At 47.3% G+C, this 19,300-nt stretch overlaps 1 protein-coding gene across 2 annotated transcripts in view; it reads right to left on the reverse strand.

Annotated features, from left to right (window-relative positions):
• Positions 1–18,106, reverse strand: part of LOC135392821 (uncharacterized) — a 189,020-nt gene extending 170,914 nt beyond the window's left edge. For both annotated transcript variants that reach the window (XM_064623526.1, XM_064623525.1), the window contains exon 1: positions 17,937–18,106. In XM_064623526.1, the coding sequence (XP_064479596.1) occupies positions 17,937–18,035 (99 nt within the window). In that variant the 5' untranslated portion in view covers positions 18,036–18,106. The remainder of the gene's footprint in view (positions 1–17,936) is intronic.
• Between the last annotated feature and the right edge of the window lie 1,194 nt (positions 18,107–19,300).

Raw genomic sequence — 19,300 nt, forward strand, 5'->3', positions numbered from 1 at the left:
AGGGTAGAATTCCAGGGAACAGAAGTAACTACTACCCAACAATCGGATTCAGTTTTCCGGTCATTGTCCAGGAAGGACACTTGGCCCGCACCTAGTCAAGGGAGGTCGAGGACCCTGGTCGTGGCCTCCTTTTTACTGACACAAAGAGGGTGTTGCTATGAAGAATTTTCTCCCTGTCCGACTATGTACGTTACACTGAGCAGTCTGGTCATTTCAGACTGAGAAGGTCCGCAACGAGGACTCCTGCGCTGCAATCACAGATGACGACATCGTCGTCGTCGTCGACGATGTCGTCGCTTCCGATTGTGTTCAAGAAGAATCTGTTGATGAAAGTGGGGATGAGGGGGGGGGGGGCAGCTGTGACGGTAGAAAATCCGCCGGCGGCACTGAGAACGGCGCTAGTATTTTCCGAGCAACAAAACAATATTTCGCAACTTAATGCCATTAGCAAAGGTTTGCAAGAACTGAGTGCGTGTATTAGAATGAAACAGATGACAATGGATATTTTTCTGTGTAATGGTCAATAAAGATGTGTCAATGGTGGATGTCCTTTTAGGATCACTCTGGATTTTCGTGTTTCACTTATCCGGTTCCCCCGGAATCCGGACATTTTCACAGGAAACGAGGCCGTCCGGATAAACGCGGGTCGACTGTAGTAGGTTCGGATGCAATGAAAAGTGGTCTACCTTTCACATACTAGTCATGTTATGTCATAGTGCCTAATAAATAGGCCATCCAGGATAAAAATTGTGATGATCTTGCCTTGCCGTAATCTTAAAACTCTCTTTATAAAAAAGAAGAAAGGCATGAGCCTCAGATTGAACCAGGGAACATGAAAGCTAGAATCGACATCTGCATCACTGAACCACCAGCCCAGAATGTTGTCATCGTGAGAGACCAAGACGCAACCGCTTTGGGAACGCACACTCAGCAGCCGTTACTTCTTTCGTCGTGTAAATAATAATAATAATAATAATAACTTTATTTTTGTTCGGGTACCTAAAAACAACCACAAGGGTCAAAAAAAGAAAGGGTAAAAAAGAAAAAAAAAACTACTTTTATAATGAATCTTCATAATTCCTGAAAACAAGTTGAACGCGCAATTCTAGATTTGTAGAGCACAACCCTGAGAAGTCTAGTCAGCAAGAAACGAAACAGTAGTACTTTTCTGTGCCTTTAAAGATTATGAGAAAATGCCCTATCGTCGAGCGTTGGGCGAGTTTCGGCCGCTTTTTCCTGTCGTTCTCTCACTGCCAACCTTTAACAACACTGACATCACAAAACATGGGGCACCCCCGCTTCCTAGCGTCGTGGTCGATATCTTCGTTTTTCTTTTCTGGCAGAACGTACACACTTATCGAGCAGCAGAATCGGTTATTTTATTTTTGTTATCTCCGTGGTACATTGGTAGTTTTATTGCGTGACAGTTGTCACATGAAATCGCGAACTGCCTTGGAAGGTGGTGAGCAGACCAAAAGAGATAATGACGGAAAGAAGATCAAAGACGGCATGTTTTACGATAACGTAGACTGAGAAATGGCATCACTAATTCCCCTCACGCTTACTTCTGGGGACAAAGCGGGCTGTTCCATGATTTCAGGAACAACCTGATGTCAGTTGAAAAGGGGTGACACCGAGACAGGGAGAGGAGAAATTGGCCGCAAATCCCGCACAATGCTAAATTATTTAGTATTTTCGCACATTTTTAATACAGCACAAAAAGGCGCTGTCGTGTCGGTTCTTGTGGGGTACACCCTCCAGAGTTTTACTCTCATCTTTCAATCACGCAGTCAACGTATTTTCATTAATTACAAAGATTAATTGCAAAAGTTAATTAACGGCTGCGCTATTTACTGATACACCACCACCATTGAGTAGATCCCGTCGGGAATAGATATATTCAACGACTTTGGCGGAAAAAAATCAATCGCGGATTTAATAAAATTTATTTGGTCCTACGTCACGTACCCTGTGTATATGACAATAAGCACGCATGTATTTTTAACATATTCATTATTTTGGTACCTAGAACGAGTTAACCCGTAAGGAGATTACGGCCTTGCGCAATGCTGAGAAATAAAGTTTTGGCGAGTTGGGGAATAAAGCAAGTTTAAGCCAAAAGTTCGAACTTCATGTTAGAGGATTGACAATCACCTACATTATAACAAAAACGCGCGGCACTGTGCAAAACGGAGATTCCTGTAACGGTGAAGTAAGTCAAAATGAACAGCATGCAGTATGACATAGAGCCAGTACGGCATTATTAAGCCAAAACTCTGACGCTCTCGCCCTGCCGTTACTCTCATAAATCCCACTACAAAAAAATAAAAAATAGAAAATACATGAATAGAAAATACCACGGATCGAACCACGGCTTTCGAAAGCTATAACCAAAATCGTTACCAGTGGGCCACCGCCCGTTTCTGTCACCTTCAGGAATGAAGATACAGACGCTTCGCAGGCCATACTGAGCTTGTCAACACTTCTTTTGTCGTGGGAACAACATTGGAGCGGCCCACAGATGCGCACACAGTTGCAAAGCGTAACAGACAACTTCACCTTTCATGTCCGACATGAACATTTTCTGCAGAACCCATTGTTTTGGCCAAGTACGAGAAAAAAAGCACACCAATGCATTCTGCCACGAAGCCAACACGGCGAAAATAAGTCCTCCTTCTATGTTGTTCCAGCCTCAGAACATCAGTTCTTTCATGTTCATCAGTTGCCGCCCGCGTCGATCCCGTCGTATGAACGTGTGTGTGAGTGAGCAAAAATGTAAGAGTGAAAGGAGGATGAGTGAGAGAGAGTGGCTGGTTTGTCCCTTCAGATGATGCACCCTGGAAGTCGCTGAGAAGGCGTGTTAGCTTAGCTCAATTGGTAGAGCCCTGGACCGGCAATCCAGAAGATATGGGTTCGAGTCCTACAACTGGCTAACCTTTTCAGTGACTTTCATCTTTCATCATTACAAAACTGTGACGTTCTTGCGCTTCCATTCCACTTGTACGCCATCGAAGGGCCTCTGACAACAACACCCATGTGTGGGCATTTCTTTCTAAAGCTCAGGGTCAACAGATATTCTAACAAAACCAGATGGGATGCATTGCTTCAATGAAGGGCAGAGAGTACGCCGGTCAAGCCAACTTTAAGAAGCTGTGTCCCGCACTTCTGGGAATGCTTTGGGAAGTTATTATCAGTGTGTGCAATATAACATGCACTGCTGTGTTGGCAGATGTTCTTAAAACCGAACGGCAATTGGTGACAAACAAAAAGTACACTGCTAAAATTTTCTCAAATACGTTAACACAAACGAATTCATCGAACAGCGACATCTTAATAATTAATATGACGACATCTTAATAATATGAAACATCTTAATAATTAATAAGAGATAACGCTTCAAAATTCGTGTTCCACCCGCGGGCTCATAATGTACCAACCATGCTCTCAAAATTATATCTAACTCAAGAAATGAGGTCAAGAGCAGTTACTAAATCTAAATAAGCAGAGAAAAGTTCAACTGATGCGTAAAGGTGACTTCCCTGCTACACACCGCTGCAACGCGGAGAAGCCACTTTGACTGTTTCTGAATTTTGGCATTTTGGTTAAGTTTGCCATGCAGGGGAACCGCAGACGATTGAGTGACTCTGAAACTTCTTCTAAATGTTGAATCTAGAGGTACCCTACAACGCATATCCACGGGAATATTACAGTGCATCATACATTACCAGAGATATTAAGCGATGAAATCGTTTCCTGCGTGAAAATCCCCATACCTCCCATGTATTCACGGTCCGAAAAGCGGGATGTCTGGGGAACCAAATGTACTTCATGTATAGCGATATTTTTCGTTTGTATAAGCTTAGAAATAGATGTCTGAACGTGTATCCTCGGGAATATTACGATACCTTGGATAGAACAGCTGCTACAGCACTTTTCTATTGTCTTGGCGGCAAGTTTCACTCAATGGTCGCGAGAGGGCGCAAGGCGTCGCTGTCCACGAAAGCTGGGGATGATGAGAGCGTCGGTACCGTGGGCGACCAGAAAGGGCAGCGCGCATAGCGGCAACAGCGTCCGTAAGCTCTTTGACTTGCGCTTGTAGGGCAAGGAACGTAGGATCAGACGGGGAAACAGCCGCGATGTTCTCAGTCCGCGTGAAAGGTGGCGCAGATGGGGCGGAGTAGTCGATGATGCGGTCCGCCAACTGGGCAAGGTTATCGAGGGAGACCTCGTCAGATCCGGCCAGTACCAAACGGACTTGCTGTGGGAGCCGCTGGAGGAAGAGCTCCCGCAGGATCGAGGGCTGAGTATCAGCCGAGTCTCCGAGGAGCCGCTTCATGCGGTGCAGTAATTGGGTTGGCCGCCGATCGCCCAGTTCTTCCTCGGATAGAAGTTGGCGGAGCCGGGATTGCTCGTTGCATTCAGTGTGGTAAAGAATAGCCTCCTTCAGCCGATCGTAGGGGTTGTCAGGCGGTGGTGAAGCCAAGAGGTAATCAACCGCCTACAACCGCGATCTGGTCAAGGCCTACCACCAGATCCCGGTAGCGCCCGAGGACATTCCGAAGACCGCCATTATCACACCGTTTGTCCTCTTCGAATTCGTCCGAATGCCGTTCGGTCTTCGGAATGCTGCACAGACTTTCCAGCGCTTTATCAACGAGGTCAGACGAGGTCTTCCATTCGTGTTTGCGTATCTGGACGACCTACTCATTGCCAGCAAGTCTCCTGAGGAACACGAAGCCCACCTGCGTCAGGTGTTCCAGCGCCTGGACGACAACGGCCTTGTCATCAATCCCGGCAAATGCCTTTTCGGCGTTCCGTCGTTGGAATTCCTCGGCCACAGCGTGTCGGCGGACGGCATTTCACCGCTCCCGTCCAAGGTACAAGCCGTTCAAGACTTCCCCGTGCCTTCTTCACTGCGGAAGCTCCGCGAGTTTCTCGGCCTCGTAAACTTCCATCGCCGTTTTATTCCACACTATGCCGACCTCTTGCGACCCTTGACAGGCCTGTTTCGTACGCACACCAAGGCGAACTCCCCTCTGACTCTCTCCTCAGAAGCTCTCACTGCCTTCCAAGCCATCAAGGCGGCCCTTGCAGCAGTCGCCATGCTCGTACACCTGGTGTCTTCGGCCCCTACACGCCTAATGGTGAACGCCTCATCTCATGCCGTTGGCGCCGTTCTCCAGCAGCAGCAGTCCGTCGATGATTGGGCCCCCTTGGCTTTCTTCTCTCAGCGGCTCAAGCCATCCGAAGAGAGGTAAGCACCTTCAGCCGAGAACTCCTCGCCATCTACTACGCTGTGAGGCACTTCCAGCATTACCTCGAAGGCCGGCGGTTCTACGTTCTCACGGACCATAAACCTCTTACGTTTGTCTTCAAGTCCATCCGTGACGCATACTCCCCGACCGACCTCCGTCGTCTCTCTTTCATCTCAGAGTACACCACCGACATCCGCTTTGTTCGTGGTGATCAGAACGCTCCGGCCGACGCACTGTCACGCCTCGAGGGTGCCACGTGTTCGGCTGCCATGACCTTCGACACTCTGGCCGCCGCGCAAGCGGGAGATCCTACGCTTAGTCACCTTCTCTCAGACACGACCAAGCACTCCCTACAGCTTCAGAAGGCGCGTCTACCCTTTTCGTCGTCTGACATATCGTGCGACCTCTCTGGCCCCGTCCCCCGTCCCTACTTGCCGCCCTCCCTGCGCTTCCCTACCTTTCAAGATCTTCATAACACCAGCCATCCTGGGATCCGTGCCACGCAGCGACTATTGTCATCTCGCTTTGTGTGGCCGGGAATGAACACGGACGTTCGACGTTGGACGAGGGCTTGCATCGCTTGCCAAAAGGCCAAGATCACACGTCACACCAAGACACCCGTTCATCCCTTCACCTTGCCTGACGCACGGTTTCAGCACCTTCATGTCGACCTCGTTGGTCCATTACCCCCGTGCCACGGCCATCGCTACCTTCTTGCTATTGTGGACCGCTATACACGATGGCCGGAAGCGGTTCCCCTTCCCGATGCGACTGCAGATACCGTGGCGCACGCCCTCCTCTCCGCCTGGATCGCACGGTACGGCTGCCCCGCCCGCATTACCACCGACCAGGGACGGCAGTTCCAGAGTGCCTTCTTCAGCCGACTCATGGCGCTCCTCGGCATTCACCATCTGCGGACCCCAGCCTACCACCCCGCTGCAAACGGTCTGGTGGAGCGTTTTCACCGCCAGCTGAAGACCGCTCTCATCGCTCGTTAGGCCGGGACTCATTGGGTCGACCATCTGCCCCTAGTCTTGCTGGGCATTCGCTCCGTCCTGAAGCACGACCTTGCTTGCTCTGCCGCAGAGTTGGTTTTTGGCACGACCCTGCGCTTGCCCGCTGACTTCTGGTGCCCCGGTCAAACTGAGCAGCCTGTTCCCCCGGCCGACTATGTCCACGGCCTCCGACGCTTCTTCCGTCAGCTTGCTCCGACCCCTCCGCGCCAGCCCACCACTGTCCCGGTTTTTGTTCCCCAAGACCTCAAGTCCTGCACACATGCCTTCCTGCGTCGTGACGCCGTTCGCCGTCCCCTGGCCCCTCACTACGATGGCCCCTTCCGTGTGCTGTGCCGGTCTTACAAGACGTTTACCCTCGACATGGCCAGACACAAACAGGTGGTGTCGTTAGACCGTGTGAAGCCTGCTTACATGGATTCCGACTCTCCTGCACCACTTCCTTGCTCCACTGTATGACCTCCGCACCCGGACCCCAGGCTCCGTCGTACAGTCTCTGGGGCCAGCACCCTCGGTGGGTGGTGGTAGTGGTGAAAGGGTTTGCCGTAGTCGGCCTCACGTATGTGGGCAACGTCACGACTGACGCCCTGGGGGAATGTGCGTCCTGGGCCGACTTCTAAGGGAACTGTGCCGACATATGTCTGAGAGCGTCTGAGGAAAACCCAGGAAAAACCCCAGACCCTCACCTAGCACCCTCAGCCAGTCTCCAACTCCCCCCTCAGCCAGTCGAACGGGAGGGGGAGCCCTGTAGCGAGCCGCCCAATCTGCAACGCCATCAGCGCTCGTTCAAATTGGTCGCGCTAATAAATGCACGGCGCACGGGCCGCTCGGCCAGTTGTTCCCGTGGATTAGCCAGAACGTTGTCTCTTTCGTGGAACACGCTACCTACACGTGGTTCTTCAGCCGCCAGACATCTGTTGCTGAGTCCACGCGGCACTAGTACTCTCCTTGATGGTCCTAGCCAGAACAGTACCAGCGGCCGTGCAGGGGAGTCAACTCGTTCCAGAATGTGCAGTACTCCTTTCATGGCAAAGATAGAGGAATACATCTCGATACACCGAAAGCTCCAGCCACCCGTGGTAACCAGTATTTTGTTCCGTTCCAGAAAAAAACGAAATACAAGAGAGTTGTTTTTGGCTGTGATTCTGGCTGGGGGATACATGATACGGGCAGCATACCACAAATTGCTACAGAACACCGACTTGATGAAGAACACCCGTTCTTGGAAAGAGAAGTTGAACTGCTGGGCCACCACAATTTGTCCAGCAAGTTTCTCCAAGATCACGATCCAGTTTCGCTTGCTGGCTCCGGCTTATGCGAAAAGCACGCCGAGGATGTTTATTTATGGGGTGTATGATATGTCTGGACGAAGTGGCTCTCTGAAACCCGCCACCGTAAGCGCCTTTGACTTTCATAAATTCAGCTGGGCTCCCGAGAGTTTCCCATACTGCCGAAAAATCTCGAACGTGTGTGTTACACTGTCGCTGTCCCTTAGAAATAAAACGATGTCATCCGCATAGGCTGATATTTTGACTTCTCCAGTCCCAGGGAGAGGAAACCCATTGATGCTTGCAGATAGCGCAACATTACGAACAAATGGCTCGAGATTGATTATAACAAGCATGGGGGACAGCGGGCATCCCTGCCTGACCCCTCTTGTGACTCTAAAAGGGGCTGATACTTCTGCATTGACGACGATTTCTGAAGATATATCGCTGTATAGGTTTTTCACCCACTCAGTGAACTTGGGAGGAAAACCAAAACACTGCAGCACCCACAGAAGGTAGTCATGCTCCACTCTGTCAAAAGCCTTCTTTTGGTCCAGGAACAGCAAAACACCTGCTTGACCCCTCGAGTTCATATAGGCTAACATGTCTCTCATAAGTGTAAGGCTCTCGAAGATGTTTCTACCTTGCACTCCACATGTCTGGTAAGGGCTTATGATAAACGGAAGAACTGACGCCAACCTTCTGGCAAGCACTGTGCTCAGAATTTTGCTGTCCACGTTCAGGAGCGTTATTGGCCTCCACGCGCCAGGGTCTGAGGGATCACTGTTTCCTTCTTTTGGTAACAAAATCACCCGACCACGTTTGAAGGAAGCTGGCACGACACCAGATGTTAGAATTCCATTCAACAGGGCTATCAGACCCTTTCCTATAACCGGCCAGAAAGACATGTAGAACTCTATGGGAAACCCATATGGCCCTGGAGCCGATCCTGTCTTCATGGCTTGGATGGTTCCGTATACTTCATAGGCGGTGACTGGTACTGTAAATGGGGTTTGGTACTCTGCCGGCACTTGAGGAAGATTTGAACAAAAACCCTCTGCACTAGGCGGGAGCCATTCTCCTTGCCGTTCAGTCTTGAACAGAACTTCAAAAAATCCAGTGAACCGAGCTAGGATCTCTTCCTGGTCATATGTAAGGGAGTCATCATCACGGCGAACGCTCTCAATTCGGCGCCGTACATTGTGACCAATTTCAGCATTGTGAACATAGCGCAGCGTGTCTTTGTTTTGGATCGGGCAATTACGACTTCGCAGGATACAAGATGCCTTGGTAAGCCATTGCAAGGTGCGTCTCTGCTCCATTAGCAGTTGGTGCAGATTGTCTTGTGCCAGTAGAGTAGCTGCGCCACCTCTTTTTATTATCTTAATATATGTTCTTATAGTTTTGAGTTTGGCGATGTACTTTGCTTTCTTTTCTTTGCCGGCGTGTACACACGCTTGTCGCCATTGGTCCTTACAGTCATCCCAACGTCTGGATAAGTTCTCACTTGCCGTTAGCGTGGTGGTTATAACACCTGTTAGGGATTGCACGGCATCCGGCTCCCGTAATAGCGAAGTATCGAAACGCCAGAAGTGTTCTTGAAAATGTTGAATTTGAAATCCTGTAAGTTCAACTAGCACAGGGAAATGATCTGAGACGTGACCTGCGGCAGCTGTAAACTTCAAGACTTCACAGTCTGAAACATTTTGTGATAAGCAGTCGGAGACGTAAAAGCGATCCAGTCGTTAGAGTGATGTCCCGCGGGGCCATGTGTGACAGAACGTATTCGGGTGCACCAAATCCCAGCAGTCTTTCAATTTGAATTGTGCAACGAGCTGGCGGAGTTCACGCGCGTGCCAAGCTGGCCGTAATACCCCTTCGCCTCGTGTGTCTTTGTTTGCGTCTAGGACACAGTTGAAGTCGCCGCCCAAAATCACGGGGTGGGGGTAGAGCAGAAATACATCCCGTTCTTTGAAGAAACTGTTGCCATGTCCTTGACGAGCTGGAGCATACACATTGATTAAGCGCACTTTATCCGAACCAATGACAAACTCAACGGAAATAACGCGACCTTTCGTGTCACTTGTAAAAGTGCATCTCGACACCAATTGATGCTGAAGAACAACGAGTGCAACCCCTTGTGATCTTCGAGCCGCAAGAGAAAGTAAAACTTTCACATTATGCTGATTCTCGAATTCCACAACGTCACTCCACTTCGCGAAGTTCGTTTCTTGAACAAGCACAATGCCACATCCTTTAGCACGGGCTAGTTGTAGGACGGTGTGCTGTTTGGTGTCGCTTTGGAACCCTTGTGCATTTAACGTTAGTATTCTTACTTACATAAAAAGGAAAAGAAACATGACGCTTTTAGTCTGTAGAACCATCACTAGTTTCTGAAGAGCTGCCTACTTTCATTCTCTTGCTGCTTACTGGACCTGAGGCTGACGACGATGAATCGCGATCACTTTGCAGTTGCAGTGTAAGTTTAGTTACGCCATTATGATCAGGATTTGTGTTCTTTAGAGTACCACTTTTCCGGTTGTTAGCAACACCTCGTGCTACGCTTAACCTTTTGACAGCTAATGACGCAGGCCGCTCTAGTCGTTGGGCTACTGGATGACCACTGGTGGTTGAAAATTGAGGGTGCGGCAACTCCAAGGGATGTCCTATGTCGTTTCCGCCGACCTGTACCGGATCCTCAACCTTCTCCTCTGCTTCAAAGTTACTAGGACTGTTGCATAGGGCTAGGGCTTTCGTCTTCTTGCCATCACTTTAGCGCTTTTAGTGGGATGCAGTACCAACAGTCCCAGTCTGACATTTTACCAAAAATGATTTCTTTGCTTTTAATGAGCATATTTGTTGAAGCAAATCTGTTGTTGAGAGGCTTGAAATGTTGAAAAAGTATCATCGCTTCTATGATTATGTAAAACGAATGGAATGCAAAGACACGCACATATTATGACACTGCAACCGGCAGCACAATGTCAGTTGTCAAACGGTCAGTTGTCATTTCAGTTCTCCCAATGCAATGTTCTATGCTTTTTTTAAATATTGTTTCCTTCATTCTAAATTAATAATCATTTTATCACAAATCACAATGTGTGATTGCATTACATGATGAATATTCGACAGTCGTATAAAAATGGGGGCTTAGATTGCGCATCATCCTTTTTTACTGTCTTCATATTCTTTTTTTAAACATGTTGTATTTCAAAAAGCTGCTAGGAATGCCCAAATATATAATCTCTGTTGGTTTGTACTTTTTTTCCCCTTGAAATTTCCTAGCCTGTTATAGCAGAAGATTAGTACCGGAACACCACACTAGGGGGTGATCTTGGATCAGTGAGGGTATACAGTCAACTGATCTTCATAACGAACCCTGAGACTGGGAAAGACACACTAACAGAAGTCTCGCTCCTAGAGTTTCCAGGGGTATTGAGACTCCTGTTTAGTGTGTTTTCCTCCAGTCTCAGGGTTCGTTATGAAGATCAATTATCACCAGCTCGCCTGCTTTCTCGCCGCTCTATACAGTCAACCCTCGATTTATGAACCTTGGATTTATGAATCCCCTCGTTTTACGAACAGGAGCACATGCGTTTTATGAACCTCGATATCCGAATAATGAATGGAATTTCTGGGAACCAACTTGAAGTTGCCCAGCATTTTTGCCCTCAATTTATGAAGGGATCGTTCCGAGGTCAACATAAATCTTCAGAGGTATGATTCCGTGGTCTTATGAATGACGCTGAAACGAAACTGAAACTTTTTAGCTTTTTCCGGATATTGCACCCTGGGTTTTTTACCCTGGAAAATCGGAACGTCAAACGGGTTTTCCGGGGATGGACCAAGTGTTCCTGAACTCTATTTATGGACGCAGTCACCCGGAGGTTAACAAAAGCAGACCAGCAGCGAAACTATGGGGTCAAAAGGACTTGAGAGCATACCAGTGACGTATGGTCCCCGTCTATGTCAGCTATTGTGCGAAGCGTACAAGAGTGCTTAGTTGTTCTCTGGACGGAATGTCCGGGAGGAATACACGGTGTCAATGAGGACCGCAGCTTTCACTTTTTCCTCGAGACTTCGAAATAGAAGCATCGCGAGCCCGAAAGAAGCGAGGATGCCTTACAGCGGGCCTTACACAATTTAGTATTGCATAATAAACAGGGTGAATGGAGACAACCAAGAGGAAAATGGTTGTCAAGAGTGTGCGCAGCGGCTGCGAACCGTCCCAGTTCGTCCCGGCGTGTTGTGATATCAAGTCATCCGATGACTTTTACTGGCTGTCGAGAAGCGTCTGCTACGCACGGAAGCAAGGCCACCTGTGGACTGCTCCGTGTCAGACGGTGGACATGGCGGCGCCTAATACAAGTACGACGGGAAAAAGAAAGAAGGCACGCGCCTCGTTATTGGGCGAATGAGATGACGTCAGCGACTGGCAACCGAGAAAAGGAGCACTTATACTTTTTGTGGAATATGAATCTCAGGCCTTGTAATATTAGCTTCTATACTCCCCCTGAGTCATTTTTCTTACCAGGTCTGCTGCTTTAATGGTGTTGCTTTTATTGTCCGACACTCAGAATGGATTCTGCAAGTTTATAGAGTATAGTAGTTGTTACACCTTTCGCTCAGATCGTAATAATTGAATACTGCGCTTATCCCACCCCCAACTTCGCACACTGGTAGCCATTTGTCTGGTGTTTTTTTATTATTTTTTATTTTGCCGGCGTTAAGGTCACATAAAGAAAAAAAATCTTGCAACACCTCACCCCATGCATTTTCAATGGCCTATATCGAATACTACGAAAACACCGGCATATTTTCTTTTGTATGCTTCACGTGCACATTCCCGCAGACAAGTGGCGTTGCCTACAACAATGCGACACGCTGACGCGCACTAATGGCGAATTCGGGTGATCATTTCTTGGCAACACGGTCTAGCGCTCGGAAATTGCTAGGTAGGCGGCCGAGCTGGATCACATGACAGTTGCCACACGAACATGAGTGCCAGGAATCTAGCTGCATTAGTCACTTGGGATCACGCCAGGGCATCGCGGTCGCCCGTCTTCGGGTTCCCTCGTCTTCTAAACCACGTGAACTTCGACGTACGGGCCAATCAGAGCACTCGCCGCCGTTGCAGTACAGATGTGACGGCACTGGATATAGTTGGGCAACCCGCTGCTCGATCGTTTCGAGAACGGGCGGAAAAGTGGTAGCTGGCAAGTTTCCGGCGCCCGGAAAGCGCTACGCGCACATGCGAGATTGCTTCGCTTTGACCAAGCGAACATGACTGCTCGGCATCTGACAAAAATGTTGCCACGAAATGACCACCCGAATTCGCCTTGTTCTGCCACCTGTTGTGGTGATATGAAAATGAAGCAAATGGTTCTATCGGTCTGCGAAGTTTGGGGTGTCCTAAAGCCAGTCTTCTATTTTTACGATGCGATTCAAATGTGTAACGTTTGCGGGGCTAGTTCCTACGTTGTAACGATGGAAAACAGCGCCGTTCATTCTTCTTCGCACTGCTAAGAAACCGTAGAAGACAGCACTTGAAGATGTTGAGCTCCTGCCAGCTTTTTCTAGCGCAAATTTTTTGGCTAATCAAGAGGGTCCGTTTGCTGTGACGTTGCGGGAGATTGCTTTCGTCAGGACAAGCCTTCCTGGTTTGTGATTGCTTTTTTCCGGATCCCCCCGTACCCTGGTGGCGACGTAGAAATTGCCTGCACCGAAATACCGGTGCATGACGTTGCCACGAGATGTCGCGTGACTTGAGTGGGAGGCAGGGAGAGCGCTGTTCGGTCCACTCTCCACTGTGCAAGTGAGAACGCGAAGGCAAAAAAAGCGGTGGGTGTTAAGCGCTCTTTTATGGCGCTATGGAGTAAAGCGCTATACAGGGTGTTTCACAAAACGTGTCATTCGGACTTTAACTTAGTCAGAGCCACCAAGAAATCCGCTCGATATTGCAAATGGAACTGCCCAAAAAAGTCCCGAAATTGAGGCTTCAAAGTTTTGGGTATTCAACGGCGCACCAAATCAGTCGCAAATATGCGCGGAGAGGAGGACACGCTCCTGCCCCCATTCTGTAAAATTCTGTATAAAAAAAAAACGTTAATTGACTTTAGAAATTTTGGAGTTCAATTAAAGAAATTCAATTTATTTTAATTAAAATCAAATGAAAATATTTTTGCAAGGTGCGCAAATTTAGTTGCCACACAAATGCCGTTTACCCGGTATTTTTCTGTCGCCCCGTTTTTTTATAAAGTCCGAATGACACGTTTTGTGAAACACCCTGTATGTGAGAACAGGGTGCTGCCTCAGTGCCTCCCGAACCTACTCCTCGTTTTGGGGCACAAAATATGTCAAAGCATTCTGTCCACACAGGACGAATTATGAGTTATAATTAGGGTTTCTCGTTATCGGCTATTATAATTGTTCGGACTTCGCGGGATGCGGAAAAAAGTGCAAATAACAAAACAAATTGCAGCGATACAACTTTAAATTGGCTTGTAGATATAGCAGGATAATTTCTTTTTGTTACCTAACTTGGCTGTACCTCGTCACATGTCAGAACATATTAGGCATGTGCGAGCATTCGAATTTTTCGACTACCGAAGCGATCGATTCGATTTCCGAATCGAATATGGAATTGTGTGTTTGAATATCGAATCGAGTCCATGCTTCTTCCAGACGGAATATATTTGAAGAGTGACTAATAGTTGCGTCAAAGTCAGCTGCGCACGTAAAGCCGAAAACGGCCCAGGAGTGAGTATATAAAAAAAAAAAAGAAAGAAGCGGGCACCACGGCATATTCGGATCTGTATGAATATATCGTGTATACATGAGGTACACTCCGTTTTATACGTACATGTGCTGCATGCGTATCCGATCGTCTTGCAAAACTATTTGTTGCGTATTCGAATCGGTCTTAAAAGAGCATTAAAGTGGTATCCAACATGGCTAAAAACTGCTGTCATCTTGTAAAGCAGTATGTGAAAAGCATTCTCACAAAATATTTCTGTCCAAAGTTGTTTCACCCCGGCGCAATTAATTCGCAAAATCGCTGCTGCGGCGACGGGTCGGAGCGCTCCAACTGCAGACCACAGCCACTCTAGTGTGACGTATATTGTTTTTCTACATGTGGGTCGTACGACCCATATGTACAACCTGTGTCGGAACCTGATTTGATACCTAAAGCACACGTGTGCGGTCTCAGTGCCTGTTATGATTCGAAGCAAGCACGCCTGAAAAGAATACGGTTTTGTTGTTCCTGATGAACGCTGAAGCTGAGCTGTAGTGTAGAGCTGAGTGTAGAGATAAGTGAATGTGCCTATTTTCCAACACAGGACACCAACTGTATATGGCGACAAGGAAGTTGATGATGAATTCAGGAAGGGAACAAGACACAGGGATGCGTCCCCTCCGAAGCCTTAATCCCTGCGTAGCACATATTTTACTCTTGCTTCTTGTGCCACGTGCTTACTGTCCCCGACAGTGGTTTCTCCAGAATTCTGAGCACGTGGGGGATAGCATTGGGGTTAGCAAAATTGGGGGATAGCAAGGTCTCCACTTTCTAGAGGGAGAGCACAGGTAAAAAGTTAGGGGCTGTCGCCACACATTTTCGAGGTTATGGGGGTGGAAGATGGTCTGGATAAATTACCGGCCCTCGACTTCTCGTACTCTATGGACAAAACAGTCATTCTGGCTAAGTTGCTCGCGCGCCAGTAAAACTTCATCCATCACCATCATCATCATTCTGAGGTAACACAAATTTATGGGAACAGCCTACGTGTTCGTATTAGCGTTAGCACGAGCCTCATTATAGCCTTCATAGGGAATGGTCGAGGACACAGTGTGAATGAACCCAGAGGTCCCCTTACAGAAGCACTTATTTTCTTGCTCAAGTGTCTCATCCTGGGTCCCTCTTTCTCATTCATTTTATTTTTCGAGCATGTTTGAAACCTTCTGCAGGTGCCACTACGACCGATATAACACTCTAAAAACAGAACTTCACCGCATAGCACGCTGTGCGCCAACCATTGCCACGAATGATACACTGTTAAAACAGAACTTCACCACATAGCACGCTCATAACAAACCATCGTTCCGAATGATATCATTCTGTGTATGGATTTGTTGAAAATGGGAGGAGGCGCCTATCTGGGACAGATTATCTTGTATCCTCCCCCCTGTTTTGAACAAATCAGGACACATAATGATATTATTCGGAATGATGGTTGGCTATGAGCGTGCTATGTGGTGAAGTTCTGTTTAAACAGTGTACACTGTTAAAACAGAACTTCACCACACAGCACGCTCCTAGCCAACCATCATTCCGAATGATATATATCATTCTGTGCACTGATTTGTTGAAAATGGGAGGAGGCGCCTATCTGGGACAGATTATCTTGTCCCAGATAGGCGCCTCCCCCCTGCTTTGAACAAATCATGACACGGAATGATATCATTCGGTATGATGGTTGGCTAGGAGCGTGCTATGTGGTGAAGTTCTGTTTTAACAGTGTATGGTTATCGCTCCTGAATCGAAAACAGAGGGGGGCGTACGCCGTTTTGTGGCGATTTTGATGTATGAAAATTGCCACAAAAAGGCGTACGCCCCACTCTGTCTTCCAATCACCAGCGATAACACTATCATTCGGGGCAATGGTTGGCGCGCAGAGTGCTATGAAGTGAAGATCTGGTTTTAGAGTGAACAAGCCCCATCTAAAATAATAGCTGATCACTGTTGTCTCGCGACGTAAAGTCCCGAATTATCACCAAAATAAGAGCGACTGTTAGTGGACCGCTACCGGATGCACGGTAGGCTACCGCGTCTACCGCACCTTATCAGCCGATAAGATTAAGTTAAGTTTGGGAGTTAAAGGAGTACAGAGGGCCATCCAAAAAAATTCAGATTAAGACATCTGATGAAAGTACGTGTGTCATTATACCGAATAGCGCGAAAGGTTTCGATGTGTGCAATCTGTTTCCCAGAAAAAAACTGACATAAACGTAGCTCCGCGCGTTCACCCTTAACTCGCCACTCCAGCTATAACGAGGATGAGGAGGTATGATGCCACGTCACCGATGACGGTATAAGGGACTCGTTCTGGTTCGCCAGTCAGTGGGGGTCAGCGCCTTGTCCCTTTGCCGCCGTAAACCTGTTTTGCCAGTTCTTCCGGAGAATTGGGGACAGAAGGAGCGGCGGAAGCATTACCGAGCAAGGAGAAAGGCTTTATTAGAACCCCGAACAGCCGAGTAGCAGACGACAGCGGAGTAGCAGACAACATTTCTCTAGGCCAATCAGCGAGCGTTCTCCTTATAGCGTCAGCGCTATAGGTTCCAGGCAGATCACAGGCTGGTACTGCTCTTCACCACCGTTGCGCACGGTCGCTTTTTGCGGAGTATTTTAAATTCAGTTCCTGCGATAATTATGACTCTGTGGTGTAAATTACTTCGCACGGTGCATCTTACTGGCCTACTTAACAGTTTTATAGGAAGAAAACTGGGTGTTAAAAATGACTTCTGTGCTACTTTAAGTTAACGGCGACCTTATCAGCGGTCTACACTCGCATATTATCGGAGGAACCTAGCGGCGGACACATACTGGAAAAGGACTCTAGGGGCGCGGACAAACGCTTACCGGACATATGCTTGCCGGACAGGAGCTCACCGCTTTATTTGCCTCTTCTTTTGCAACCGCTTTATTAATTACATTATTGGGCGCTAATAAAAATCATTAGGACAGGTGCCATCAAAGTTGACTGAGGAGGAAATTGTTTTTCTCGCACATCTCGAGACAGACCAAGGTTAAGACAGGAGAGCCTTTTACGTATATTTCACACGTTAGAGAGTGCGTCAGTTCATGTGTTGAATACGCACCCGTAGAGACTGAGCAAGGTTAGGTCAGAAGAGCCTTTACTTATTACACATGATTTTGAGGATTTTTATGACCATGAAAATAAATGTTCCAGATTAAAAACAGGCGGGCGGAGCGGTGAGCTTTTGTCCGCCCCCGGGGAGCTTTTGTCCAGTGAGCTTTTGTCCGAGAGCCCTTTCACTGAAATGTTTTCAGTCGTCCAAGCACGTCGTTGGCACATTTTTACATTTCCCTATGGGGAGAATACGAGCAGACTAGGATAAACGTGGACGCGCGACCGAAGGCGGGCGTAACTTACAGCGCTTCACTTTTCTTGTTATTTTGGTTTTTTAACTGATCATCCTCTCCCATCTCAAAGCCAATCAAATCTTCCTTAGCTCCCAAAGAGAAAATCTGACGTGGGGCTTTGAGATAAGTATTCGCACAGACCTACAAACACAACGACAACACGACGACAACGAGAAGCCGTATGCTTACCGTATAATGCACAACGCACAAAGAAAGCTTCCAAGAATTAAATTCTTACCGTTAACAACATATGGATTCCGCGAGCGGAGCGGATCCCGACCAGCGTCTGCATCTGTTTAAAGGTTAGCTCCTCTGTGTTGGTTACAGGGTACGACATGATTCGCTATAGAAACAATATCTCTCGGTCTGACTACGCTTTCAACTAGTTCAAATCGAAACTGATGCACCACGCCGGCCGTGAGCTATATAACTGCTTTCTGGTATTCCAGAACTTTCTGTTGCGAGAAGAATGGCAGAAAGTGATGAGATCTTTGTCTGGGGGTATACGTCAGCCTTTTTCACATTCTGTGACGGTTAAACTGCGCGCTTCCTCGAACTCTGCATGGTTGGAATCATAAACATGCTAAGGCGTATTCAACGTTGAAAATATTTGTGGGGCTGCCATTATCAAATCAATTCGTGCCGTCGAATAAAATAGAACGTTCGAAATTATATCCCTCCATACAATAGAGAGTTAAGTTATCGTTATCCCGAAATATCGGTGCTGAAAAGACTCCGAAAATAAGGTTTAAAATATTGCTGACAAAACAGACCGCACCTGAATTGTAACAACAACAACAACACGCAGCATTCAACGCTTTGGGACAAAATCGCAAAATTTTACCTACTTCGGCGATATTGAAAGCCACCGGGTGGCGATATCCAAAAGCCGGTAAAATTACATTAGTTCAAAATTCATCTAAGCGTTTGCGGACGTTGTCATTTGAAATGATGAGTGCACATTATGAGAATGTATTGTTCTTGTGCGTGTCCAATGTAGTAAGTACCTTCGAAGGTTCTCGTCGCGAAGAATAGAGTAAAGACGTGTCAATATTAGGTATGCTAATCAAATTCAGTTCAGACTTGCATGACACCCCCAGGTACGGGCAGTATTTAAATACATTGTAATTAAAATAATATTTAAAATATAAATACATCTATTTATATTTTGTATTTAAACGCAGGCTTAAATATGTATTTATAATTATATTTCAATACCAATTTTTCGGTATTTATTTTTGTAAATTCTTCTTAAATGCTGCTAAATATGCAAGATACTGACTGATATCTTGAAGCTACCCTGCATTTGAGCTTTGGGTAAGAAGGCCAGCCGCCCAGTTATACCCTGTTTTCGCAAGCTGCACATACGACAAACCATTTTAAATGGCCAGTATTTCACTGTTGTTGCGGACAACGGTCGGGAATACCCGACCTTATTGAACTAAACATCTTCGACAAATTGAATACAAGCTTTTCTTCATCAGTACCTGTGGAGAGGTGTTTTCCTTTGCGAATTTGATTGTAGGGCCGAACAGAATATATATCAAGAAAGCGCATTTCATATGATATACTACATTTGATGTCGGACTTGACTTCCCCTGT

This window comes from Ornithodoros turicata, chromosome 4, assembly GCF_037126465.1.
Source record: "Ornithodoros turicata isolate Travis chromosome 4, ASM3712646v1, whole genome shotgun sequence".
Lineage (NCBI taxonomy): Eukaryota > Metazoa > Arthropoda > Arachnida > Ixodida > Argasidae > Ornithodoros > Ornithodoros turicata.